Source organism: Pteropus vampyrus, unplaced genomic scaffold (assembly GCF_000151845.1).
Source record: "Pteropus vampyrus isolate Shadow unplaced genomic scaffold, Pvam_2.0 Scaffold130, whole genome shotgun sequence".
NCBI lineage: Eukaryota > Metazoa > Chordata > Mammalia > Chiroptera > Pteropodidae > Pteropus > Pteropus vampyrus.
This window is the reverse complement of record NW_011888911.1, coordinates 2,270,817-2,283,934: the sequence shown is the minus strand read 5'-3', so window position 1 is coordinate 2,283,934 and position 13,118 is coordinate 2,270,817. Positions and strand designations below refer to the sequence as shown.

The following is a 13,118-nucleotide window of genomic DNA, read 5'->3' as shown; positions in this document are numbered from 1 at the left end:
ATTTGCTGTTAGAAATAATCTAAAACCCAGAAATAAAGAATGGATTGTGTAAATTACAGTATACTTATACGGTAGACATACAGTTATTAAAAGTTGAGTTTCTGAAGAATTTTTAATGATATTTGAAAATGCATGATATAATATGGGGATAATGTGGTCACAAAACAATGTTTATAGCATGAGCCCAGTTTGTATTAAAAAGAGAAAAAAGGTTAGAAAGAGATAAACCGAAATGTAAACAATGGTTATCTCTGAATGGGTGGGTTTCAGGTGACTTATTCTCTTCTTTACAGTTTATTTTCAAATTTTTATACAATAAGCTCACATTACTTTAACAATTAGAAGACTAGATGATTATTAAAAATATGTACCTAGAGTCAGTATTGATGGTAAAAAAAAAAAAAAAAGAAAGAAAGAAAAAGAAAAGAAAAGAAAAAAGAAAAAGAAAATGTCTGAATATTACTACCTGGCTCTAAACTACGAACTTCTACAGAGAGTTTGGAAGGAGGAATATCTTCTGCTGCAACAAGCCAATCACTAGTCCTCATCCGTTTATATTCAACCTTGAAAGCAGTGATTGGAGAACCCCCATTGGCCCGAGGGATCCAAGTGACGTAGACGGATGTCTCTGATGCAGTGGAGATGGTCGGCCGATCAGGGGCCTCTGGAACTAAAAACAAAAACAATCCCTTCAATAACCCACAGTGTCAGAAACAAGAATAACTCAAACTAAAACGAATTAGTCTGGAACATCTCTATATTAAAGGTTCCTCAAACTTTGCCAGAGTCAATAATATTATGACTATCTTCCTGTCCTCTGTTAAAAGGCAATGAAATGGCCAAATACAGGAAATAAAAGGAAGAAAAGTAAAAATAACCTATAAACTTGACAATTATCTCTAAAAAAACTGAAAGTTAGTTTGATAATTGAGACCATGCTATTTTGAAATCATGGCTAAAATGTGTATTAGTAATTATTTGGTGCTTCAAGTCTGACTGTGGTTATAACATAGCAAATTTTCAAAATTGTATTCTTATTTAAATGTTTTTCTTTATCAATACAAGCTGCATAAAACACATTCGGCAAACAATCGACAGATTATTATGTAACATACCTCAAGGCTATAGGAATGCTACTCCAAAAAACAGACTGCAAGCAGTAAACAGACATAAAATTTGATGAATAAAATCAATACAGTTAATAATGGGAAGAGAGAACACTGCTCAGGATGAAAGTAGGAAGACAGGATATGTAATAAAGTGCTAAAAGAAAATAGATGATCCACATGATCATCCACCGAACATGTAGAAAAACGGGTCTCAGAGAGCTAATATATACGGCAGTTTTCAGTTTGCACTGCCAAGGGGAAGGGATGTCCTAATCCACAGATTAGATGGTCCAGACTTGGCAGCAGGTGGAAATATCAGCCATTTAAACCATGCACCTAACTCTTCTTGCTGACCAAGCAACTGTGTGGTTCTAACTGGCTTCCCATGTGGTTCCTACAAGGAAAGAATGCTGACAGAAACGACCTGGGCTGTATGACAGTTACATCACAAATTAGTAATACTGCCACTCTGATTTACATTAATTGACTGAATTTTGTAAAAGCGAGAAGTTTCTTAAGAGGCTGACTCTCTTTTGGCATGCTAACAATCAAGTTTCTAGAGCTGGACCAAGGAGGTCCCACTCTTAAGCCATGGTCGCATTGCTCTGCTAAAGTCACCAAGGGACCCTTGTCTCTGCCTATCCCCTCTGTTTCAACACATCTTCAACCTGCATACAAGTACATAAGAATGAACAAAATAATGCTGTATTTGGTGCTTGTATGGAGAAAACTGTGGCATTTTAAAAATAAATTGCTTAATGGATAAAAAGAGGAATATATTCAAGGCAGGCAACTTTAAGTGATACTTACTGTATTCCTTTAAAGTTAGAAAGCAGTGGAAACAGAATGAATAGAACTGTTAGTGAACCTTTTTAATACCAAGTAACCAAATAACTTCCTTATGTTGATTCACATGGGGTTAAATCTCATCAAAGAACACAGACCAAATAGGAAAAGAAAGTTATTGGGGGCGCGGGGGGCGGGGGAAGGTGGGGTGGAGAACCTCTACAGAGAATATCTTCAATATCTAAAAGAAATAGCATATGACAGTTATGGGATAAAAGAAAGGACACTACACTTAGAGTTGAAAAAAATCTGAATTTGAACAACAGTCCCTCCACTTTGGATCATCACAGGCAAGCTGCATAACTGTCTCGAGTATCGGTTTCCTAATCTGTAATATAGACGTGCTACCTTCTTCACAGGGCTATTGTGAAGATTAAATAAATCACTTCTTATGGCTATCTCTGCTTGGATAACTGCAAACTTATGATTTCCAGAACTGAATCCATAATCATCACCTAAAAATTCTTATTACCTATTTGATAAATGGGCCCTAGTTGCCCAAGCCCAAGTCACCATTCCTCCCTCTCATTCGATGTACTCAATTCCCTTCATCTGTCATTTACGTCCTCCTTCTCTATTCACTCTGGCACTATCCTCATTGTTTCTCTAGCCTCGTCTTCGGCCATACCTCCTTTCCTCCTCTTTAAAAGCCTTTAGGGTTCTTTATAGCTTTCAGGAAAAGATTAAATTGTTAAGTGCATTATACAAGTCACCCACCTGCTTCCCCTACTCTAGTCATTCCTCACAGCAACTAGTCACACTGAATAAAATCTCTAATCTCTAAATCTCTAAATGAAATACATGTCATTCATCTGTCTTTTTGCACAAAAAGCTGTCTTTGCCTAGAACTTCTTTTCGTATTTCTTCATTCAGCTACATCATCTACTGCTTCACTTGGCCTCCTCTCTATCAAATGGGTAATTAGATATTTCTCTTGTGATCTCACAATACCAAAGGTAGAATCCCAGACATAATGAAGTAAAATCATTGTTATGGATTAATTTGTCCATATTACCCACTATATTGTTATTGGCTTAGCTGTCTATATCATTCACATACAGTAAACTTGTTGAAAGCAAAATTTACTTTCTCTCTCCTGTGCCAGCATTTAGTACAGTGTCTACCACTGTAACTACAGAATTGATAAGTGTGAAACTTAAATACTAAAAAGAAGTCTTTTGAAGATTTTACTGCTATGATATCTAATAAAATTGACAAGATATAGCAATGAAACTGAGTATGACTTATAATCACTCTATTAAGAAAAAGCTAAATCTTAGTATAGGTACTACCATTTTCAGAGTTCAAAATGTAAATTTGCTTTCCTTGCCAGAGAGAAGTCAGAAAAATCCTTCTTGTGAGTTATGAAATTTAGTACCAGAACATTTTTAATCTGAGTATAATATCTTAAATCTCAATCATGACACTAGGTTACCAAGATTTGAATACTACAAGACATTAAAAACAACGGCTGAAATAGGACCTAAAAGGGCTACACGGTAGGATATAATCTGAATAATAAACACCCCATTCTACTCCACCTCCCAAATAATCTGAGCCAGGTCAGTTACATTTGTAAACTAACGGAATGAACAACATGAAGATTCTTCTTTTTACCTCCACTGTGCCTAGAAGAGTCTGTCAGCACCACTCCGAAGTGGTCTGCAGCCTCTGAAACAACGGGGCGCTTAGGAACGCCCACGGGTGGGGAGGACGCCTGGGTGTTTTTCGATGACGTTGTTTTCTCTAGAAAGGTTAAAAAACATATACTGTAACATAAGCTTCTGTGTATATGTTAAAATAAAAAAAAAAGATACTATGAACTCAACTGGCACATAGCTACAAATATATGAACATATCTGTTACAGTGTCTAAATTTAAGACCTACATTATAAATACTTAGCTACTCTGAGGAACTAACTTTAAAAATTACTTTCTCTAGTACTTTAAAGAGAAAACTAAACTGTCTTTTTTCATCAGACTAACTTTAATTTATACACAGAAAACAACACAAATGAAAAAGTCAAATGATTACAAAGGTTTTCAAACTATGTGTCCATTTTTCTTTTTACTGTACAGTTTCATTCTAAAACAAAATTCATTATTAAAGAGCTTCTGTTAAGTTTCTTCACAGAAAACCTGTCGTGTTAAGTTTTAAAATTTCAAGAGGTAAAAAGTGAAATTGGGTGATTATTTTAAAACTGAAATACATGCTTATTATTCATTATTTATTGGTCACACTATAAACAACTAAGAACTAATTATGAAAATTGACTCAAAATACATTTCAAATAAGAAATAGCCACTATTTTTCTGGCTGGTCTCAATAACTAGATGTAAAGGTCCTTCTCAAAAGCCAGCTGATACTTGCCTCTCAATCATCATACCTCCTTTTATTAATAAAACACTCTTCCACCCAATCCTCATCTCTGCTCACTGAAGTTTTGTTCATTTATAGCCAAGTTCTGATGGCATCTTTTCCATCAAGCTGACCCTCACAAGCCACTCACAGAAAGAATATCCTTTCTCTGTACGCCTCTGGCATTTTCTCTGTAAATCTTTCCTAATACTTACGATATTCTGGTCACTGCCTTCACCTTTGCCCTCCTCTTTACCCTACAGCCGGAACTGTCCATTGAAACATTCAGCAGATCATGTCATGACTCTGCTCAAATTCCTCCAATGCTTCCAGCTCATTCAGAGTCAAAGTCAATGTTGACAAGGTACTGTGTGATTTGGCCACCCTGTCATCTCTCTGAGTGCTCTCCTCACTTACTCTGTTCTTGTTACAGTGGCCCCTTCAGTGTTCCTAGGGTACACCAAGCACGCCCCACCCCAGGGCCTTTGCATTTGCTATTCTCTGATGAAATGTTACTTATTTTCCCAGATAGTGATATGGCTTTCCATTTCACCTCCTTAATGTTCTGCTCTGCTGTCGATTGCTCACTAAGGACTTCTCTGGCCACCTGCTTAAACTATGATAACTGCTACCTCATATACTTCCTATATCGGCCCTCTAATTTATTTCTTTTGTCAATACTCACCACCTTCTAATGTACTTATAGCTTAGGTATAAGCCTCTCCCAACTACAATGTTAGCTCCATGAGGTCAAAGAGTTTTGTCTATTTTGTTTATGTCTGGCCTATAGAAGGCACTTGGTAAATATTAGCTAAATTGAAATTTTGCCTTGTAGGTTAGCAAAGTAAAAGCTCCATTAGAATGGATCTTTTCTTGATCATCTTGGCTTCCACTGCTCACCTACCTTAAGGCCTATATATATCATAAAGTCTCAAAAATGTTTGTGGAATATTGGGTAAAATGGAATATAACCATTCAAATGTGGCCAAAAAAGGTACTATAATAAGCTTATTTATTAGTGAACTTATAGTAAAATTAATAAAATATAGTAGAATTAAGTAGAATTAGTAGAATATAGTAGAATTAAGAATCTCTACTACTCAAAAGAACATTTATTAATAAAGTGCCATCAAGCTCACAGTCAGCTCACTGCTTTGATGGAAGATTATACTTACCTTTGCTAGTTCGGAAGGTAAGCATGGCAGGTTGTCCTTCACCTGCTGCATTCCTTGCTACCATCAAGACTTCATAGAGGCTAGATGGCTCTAGTTCTGTTAAATGGAGCTCATTTTCACTTCCTGGGACTCGAACTGTGTGCCAGCTTCCCACCACACCAACACCATCGTCTAACTACTCAAGAGAAAATAGGCCATTACAAAAAGGACAAAAAAGATAAAAATAAAAAACGCTTCCATTCAAATTTGATAAAAAAACAGAAGTCATTCAATTCTAGGTAGATTTTGAGAAGTGACGTACCACTTTAAATAAAAGAGACACGATATTGCTTCACATTAAGAAATGTAAGGCCTGTAGCAAGAACTTAGGAATTCTAACTGTAAGGACTCCTGGATCCTCTACCTAGCACGAACTTATGATCTCAAGCAAGTTCTTTGATCTCCCAGAGTTTGTTCCCTTTGCTTGTAATGGAAACAATACTCCTTTCTTACCGGGCTATTGGGAGAATAAAATAGGCATATAATATGTATTAATGATCATACATAATAGACATAGATACGATAAATCAGAATATGTTTGTGTGTATATGGATTATATAATCATATATTATGTATTTCCAGCATTCTTGCTTAATGTCTTGACGCTGTTCAATACACGCTGGATGAAATAAATTAAAAAGAGATCCAATCCATTCTGTCTTCGTTAATGAAACCAAGAGACAACTACATGGAAGTTTCCATGTGGATAATACCAGGGAAATTTCCTTCATCTAGAATCATCAGGTTAGAAACAGTGAATAAACTCGCAAATCTAATTTTTTCAGATATTAAAAATATTACTATTAAATGATGGATACCAAAATGTCCTGAACAGAGAAAATGATTCTAAATATGAATGCCGTTCTTCCCATATTATTCATTTACTAGTCTCATTAAAGGGAAGAGATTTTTTTTTTTCATTTTACTTTTAATACAAGCCGCTAGAGGGAAAACATCTGAAAAATCAACTGAGAAGATTACCATAATAAATGACGAAACAATGTAAGATTCTAATACAATTAAGAAGACAACTTGAAAAGCAAATAGTTTTCAGAGATTATCCAAGAGGACTTTGTTCAAAAAGTTGTTTCTAATAAGAAACTGCTTTCTTGGGTAAATAAACTATATACTGCTATCTTAGAGAGGGAGGGAATAACTTTTTAAAAAGTGGTTTATAGAACTTTACACACAAAAGGTTAAAATGTTTGATTAAAAAATATTGAGAAGCTACTGGGTTCTTAGAATCCCAATTTGGGAGGAAATTATTCATATTTCCTTTTTACTGGTTTTTGTTTTGTTTTTGTTTTTTATGCAGTGGAGAAAGATTGGCTATTTTATTATGAATGGCACTACCCAGGAGAAGGGGAAGCTAATGCTCAAAAGCCAGAACTCCTCATTCTTACTTTTATAAGCTGGTAAACCCTACTGGGATATATTTCCCAACTTCACTCTCCTGGAACATCTTGTTCTGTTTCCTGCCACTCCATGAAAGTGGAAGATAATAAGTATATGCCATACATGCAGAGTTAAGGTATGAGAAAAGATGATGAATGAGAAGACGTTACCTTCCGATACTTCACAAAATAGGCATTGATTGGGAGCCCGCCATCCTTCCCTGCCCTCCAGACCAGGTTGTATGTATCTGGTGTGTGGGTCTGTGGAGGGCTCAGAATGATGGGGGCATCAGGGACAGAGGCACCAATAGCAGTTTTCTCTGATGGTGGTTCCACTGCACTGGAATGATCCTTCACTGGAAATGAGCTCAATAATCCAGTTTCTGAACCATCTCTTTTATCGCTCTGAGTGGCATCGGAAGGTGTCACTATTCCTGCTTTTGTATTTGTCTCAAAAGGAACTGCAGAGAAATGGAGAGAGACAGGAGATACAGATTGAAGAAATTCATTATTTCAGTGTCTTCTATACAGTGATCTAACTGTCCACACTGATACTGTTAGCACAGTTGGAGCCCTAGAAGTAGAAACAGGTAACATTTCAATTTATAATTCATGGAAACATCTAACCTCAAGTAGCAACCTCTTATTCATGAAGGAACAAATTAATTGTTACAGTAGTTTAAAGGATGTTGTTTTTAACTTGCTCTACACTAGCATTCCCTCTTTTACAACAACCCTTTGCTAGCTTAACCTCAGAAGATTTTAAGTTCGAGAACGTGGAGCCTTAACTCTAGTTGGTAAATTAAACACAAGGGGCAACGCATTCCCTTGGGAACAAGGGACATAAACAGGAAATGGTCAGGAGTTAGGCTACAACCTATTGGGTAGCTAGTTTCTAAAGACACGTCTCAGTATTCACACCCTTGGGCAGTCCCCTCCCTGGATGAATGTGTGCTGGCCCTGTGACTGGCTCTGACCCAGGGAAGGGAGAAGTGAAGCTGTGCTCTCCCAGCCTCAATCCTTAGCAGCTTCCTTAATCCTTAGCAGCTTCTGGTTTTGTGCTGCCACATACGGATGTCCCAGCCAACCCTGTGAAGAGAGAGAAGCGGGGCGTGGTTCTGGCCCTCACAAAGGTGGCACACATGTGAGTGAAGCCCCTTTGGATGTTCCAGCCCCAGTGCCATCTCATAACACTGGCATAAGAGACCCCAATTAAGGCCAACAGAGCAACCAGCTGCATCTAGTTAACCCGCAGCATTGTAAGAGATAATAAAGGGGTTGCTCTTCTGAGTCGTTATTCTTTGGGGCCAGCTACGCAGCAACAGGTAACTAAAACATCTGCTGTACGCCTGGAAAACAATCTACATTCAAGAAGGAAGACATGAAATAAGACTAGCAGAGATAAAGGAAGAATTTACTTATTTCCAAACAAGCCCTGTATCTAGACAGAACTGAAGGAGGCTTAAGAAACTGTGAATCTAAAGAAAGATCAAATGGCAGATAATACTACTAGGAGCATGCAGAATATATCGAGGAAGGTAAAAATAATTTATTTGTGCTGAAATAATAAATACGTTGCATGTATCAGAAAAAAATTACTGAGCTCATATCGTATGTCAAGCACTGTGCCAGACATTTAATAAACATAATCTCATTTAATTTTCAAAACAACATAGCACTCCCACTTTACAGATAAAGAATTAGGACTCTGAGAGACTAAGTGACAACAGCTGGCAGAAGAATGTTAGTGGTGCTGATGTAGAAAAGTGAGAGCTATATATGAAAACAAATATACTGCCAGCACAATAAAACCTAAGGATTGACATCCTGGGTTCTATAAAGTGCTATTAATACTGGCAACAAAAAAGTCTCCTTTTTTCGACTGCTTTTGTGGAGGTAGGGAGACAGGAAACAACGTTAGAGTTTCTTTTCCACGGTGAAGTCAGATTTCTGGGAAAAGGTGGGTGTGTTTTTAGAAGTAGTGCAGTTTAGTAGAGAACCAAGAAAAAAACAGGACTAACAGTGTAAGGTCAGTTCTCTGTTTGTTTAAGAGAGAGAAAAGGTGTCCCAGAAGCATCCTCGATCAAAGAAAACAAGAAGCTAGTGAGAAAATAATATAGAAGAAAACTATTTAAGTTCACTGGGACAACTTCAAAATATTGCTCCTGGAACAGCCGTGTTTATCTAGTGAGTCAGAACGTGGGCTGATGTTAAGGGTGGGATCTGGTGCCTGCTAATGCAAGATGGACTCTAGCAAGTGGAGGTAATTAGCTGTGGCTTAGGGTAGTGGAGAAGGACTTTTTTTTTTTCTTTATCATTAGCAGTTTTGTGGATCCTCTGGGCAGGTTACCACTGGGAAGTGGTATTTGGCTGTAGAAGAGCTAAAATACCACATGCCTCAGTTTATACAGAGGGATGAGAAAAAGTTTATGCTACAGCCTGTGTCTACTGTATGAGTATCAAGATTTTACTTCTGTTATTCAGGATGCAATGAGACTTTTCCACAACTCTTTTTAAAAGGAGATTCAAGTTATCTTCCTCCACTATTTCCAGTAATATAATCTGAGTACTCACAAGATACTAGATATCATTTATAAGGCCTTAACAGTACTTTCAAAAGTTGTCTCACATTCGTCATTTCAATTTAGCTTCAAAACAGCTCTGTGAAATTGTCAGAATAGACATCTAGCCTTCTGTAAGGTTGAATGTTTTTTGAATTGGAAAAGTGAATGATAAAACTCTCATTTGCTTAGTACTATCACTATGGTGATGAATTTAATGACTGAGTTGAAATTAATCAAATAGGGACTATAACCATATATGTCAAAGGCGTTTCCACTGTGACCACTCACACCAGCAGCCCCAACCCCAAACAGTTTAGGAAACCCAGGCCAACCTCCATTACAGTTTTGAAGAGTTACAACTCACTCTACAAATATTTGTACATCCAGGACCTCAAAACCCAAGGTCTCTGAAAAAAAGGAGGCGGGGGTCATCTCTCTCTTTGACTTTGCCTCCTCCCCCTTCACGATAACAAAGTATGCAGCTGTCAGTACGCTGGAATTTAACAAGGCTCAGATTCCTATAGAAAGAAGCAGGTTGTTATGTACTGTTCTGAGTGTTAATAAAGTCAGCTGGATCTTAATAATTATTAGACAGCAGGCAAAAGAGGCAACGCAGGACCACTTAGGCAGGATGTATGTAGGTGATGGGGTTACTACACATAAAAATGGTATTTATCAAGACATAAAATCCTGAAAGGGATCTTAAAGGTCTAAGAAAATCTAATCTAAACAAGGTAGCTATGTATCTTCTAAAGGCTTGTTCAGAGCATATTTAAAGTAAGGCATTTAGACAAAATGTCTAGTTTCATCAGCTCTGACTACAACCTCAACAGCTCCCTCAGCCCTACATTTACATAAAATAATCACTTCAGCTAAATGCTAGTCAAGCAGCGCCAGCATCACACCTGTCTCACAGCTAACAATTTTGTGTAGAGCCACTCTGATTTTCGCTTGGCAGAATAGATAAACACACACGTATACATATTTATGTATAAATTTATACAATACTCAACTACCTTCTTTATTTGAGGATTCTTAAGGTTACTAAAATCAGCAACTATTTCTTCCTTCTTTAACCACCACATGAGATAATTATAATTTAATAATAATTACTAATAATTATAACCTAATACTTAGTATTTATTGAAGGATTTCTGTTGCCAGACACCATTCTAAGCACTTTACATGTATTAACTCCTTGAATTCTCACATCGACCCCATGAGCGGGGCGCCCACACTATGCCTGTTACACAGATGAGGAAACAAACACAGACCAAGTTCGGTAACTCGCCCCAGGGTACAAACCTCCTAAGTAGCAGAGCCAGGATTCTAACACAGCCTGCGTGCTTAACCTCCACATCATTCCCACCTCTGGCATTCGTGGAGTAGCACAAGAATATAAATGGAGTCTCTGGCCTCCCCCTCTTCTCTTCCTACCTCCGGCCTCATCCAGGGCTGGGACCCTTGTGTACATGTAAATGGAAAGACCAGTGCACACATCACCCTCTGTGTCCTCTGCAGAGGACCACCCCTGGCCCCTCCTCCAGTCTAAGGGCACCTGCACACTGGTGGAGTGGCCCTCACTCTTGAGGACGGACCACGGAAAAGACCTGTGTGGAACCAGCTTGTAAACTAACTAAAGCAAGAACTTCTAAAGCCCCAGACCTGTTGAATAAAAGGAGGAAAATGGGCTCAGGCTCAGGCTCAGGTAAGCGCAGCCCCTCGACCCCGTGTACTCTCTGACATGTGGGACCTGAGGACCCAGGCAGAAGAGGGCCATATGAAGTCCTCTAACACAGAGGCCCAGAACAGGGCCCTTGGGTGCCAAGACTAAAGGCGGCCCTGCTGTATGATACTCTGACTCTCACGTGACAAATATGGTGACAATCTGCACTCAACTGACTACTTGCTGGGAACACTGCTCTAAATGCCCACTGATGTTAAGGTTTGAATTGATTTTAATAATATTGCTATTCTACTACCAGTACTTCAAAAACTATATAAAGTTTTTTAGGGGAGGTAGACAGGATAAAGGGGGTCAAATATGTGGTGACAGAAAGAAATCTAACTATGAGAGGTGAACACACAGGGTAAATATATATATATATACATATATACATATATATATGTACATATATGTATATACATATATACATATATATATATGTACATATATGTATATACATATATGTACATATGTATATGTATATATGTATATATATGTATATATATGTATATATGTGTATATATATATATATATATATGCCTTACTGTTAAAGTGTATAACTGAAACATCGAATTTCATTAACCAATGTCACCATAAAAAATTAATTTAAAAATAATAATAAAATAAAAAATAAAGAGATGCCGTTATATCAAAATGAAAATACAGGGGAAAAAAACTATATAAAGTTTTTAAGTCATCATTACTAAAAATAAAATATAAAGACTATTCTACATCCCATCAGAAAAATAACAGTAAGATGAGGGAAATACACATGCAGGTATTATCTGACAGTACCATAACCTCACTCTACTTTCTCAGTGAAAGCCAACCCTGTAGCCTGGATACAGTACTTATCAAGGTTCACCTGAAAAATGTCTGCAACAACGTTTTCAGTAGCTGAGAAAACTAAAAGCATTAATCACAAAAAGAAGTCAGACCTTGGGCTTCCCCCCAAATGAGAGCTTCTACACGACAACTATAAGCTTAGCAAACACATCAGAAATGGAGACCAGGGTCTGTCCAGTTCATGTTCAGGCCAAATACCAAAAACTACAGTTCTACACTTCACTGTCATTGGGAAAAAAATTAATCTTTATAGACTGCTGGATTCATTACATAATACTTTAAAGCACTTTATCCCCTATTATCAAAGAAAACTATTCACCTGAAAAAAAATTCTTATGGCAACTCACCAACTGTGAGGACTGCTTCTGACTTTGTGGTGCCATGTTCGTTTGTAGCTTCGCAGGTATACTTCCCAGCATGTTCCTGAGTGACAGCCTGGATGTGCAGGGAGCTCGAGCCAGCACGGGACACAACCAAGTGGACAGGCTCCATGTCAAAGCCCCCAGGTCTTAGTAAGTGTGATTTTCGGGATTTAGATCTAAGGACTTGAGACGGATGGCTAGTTATCAATCCATGCCTGTCATACCAACGAATGACTGGAACCGGCACTCCAGTGGCATTGCAGGACAAAGTAACAAAGTTTCCATCTACCACCTCTGCACTCACTGGCGCTGTAATTATCACTGGCTTGAGTCCACTGTCTGTTAAAAAAGTAATTCACATACAAAAAATTAAGAACATAATAGTTTCTACAATGCAAATTAATTTCCCATTGTGTAAATGTTCTCAAAATCGTAAGCAACTAGTAGTCTTAGAAACATCTTTCATACATGTGTTTCTAAACAGTATTTTACATGCAGAATATCCACTGAGATAACAGTGTTCACAGTGTCATGTGCCAGTAGTGATATAGTCATGAGAGTAATGATTAGAGCACAGACAGCTCCCTCCTTGTTAGTTCCCTTCTCAACCTGTGCCAAGTAAAACTGTCAATAAAAAGTAGAATTTCTCATAGTTGTGGACTCCTAGACATTTCCTACATAGACTTCCTGTCCTTCAG

General features: G+C 37.6%; 1 protein-coding gene across 10 annotated transcripts in view; it reads right to left on the bottom strand.

Moving 5' to 3' along the window:
- The window catches only part of CDON (cell adhesion associated, oncogene regulated), a 92,566-nt gene that overhangs the window by 32,821 nt on the left and 46,627 nt on the right, over window positions 1-13,118 (bottom strand). For 8 of the 10 annotated variants that reach the window (XR_002782063.1, XR_002782062.1, XR_002782061.1 and 5 more), the window contains exons 8-12: window positions 12,406-12,759; window positions 7,094-7,383; window positions 5,490-5,664; window positions 3,573-3,701; window positions 464-670 (exon numbers count right to left, since the gene is read on the bottom strand). Coding sequence is in view for 6 of the 10 variants with exons in the window: in XM_023534710.1 (XP_023390478.1) it covers window positions 464-670; window positions 3,573-3,701; window positions 5,490-5,664; window positions 7,094-7,383; window positions 12,406-12,759 (1,155 nt within the window). In the remaining 4 variants the exon portion in view is untranslated. The remainder of the gene's footprint in view (window positions 1-463; window positions 671-3,572; window positions 3,702-5,489; window positions 5,665-7,093; window positions 7,384-12,405; window positions 12,760-13,118) is intronic. The other 2 variants (XM_011367098.2, XM_023534712.1) reach the window with 2 other exon arrangements.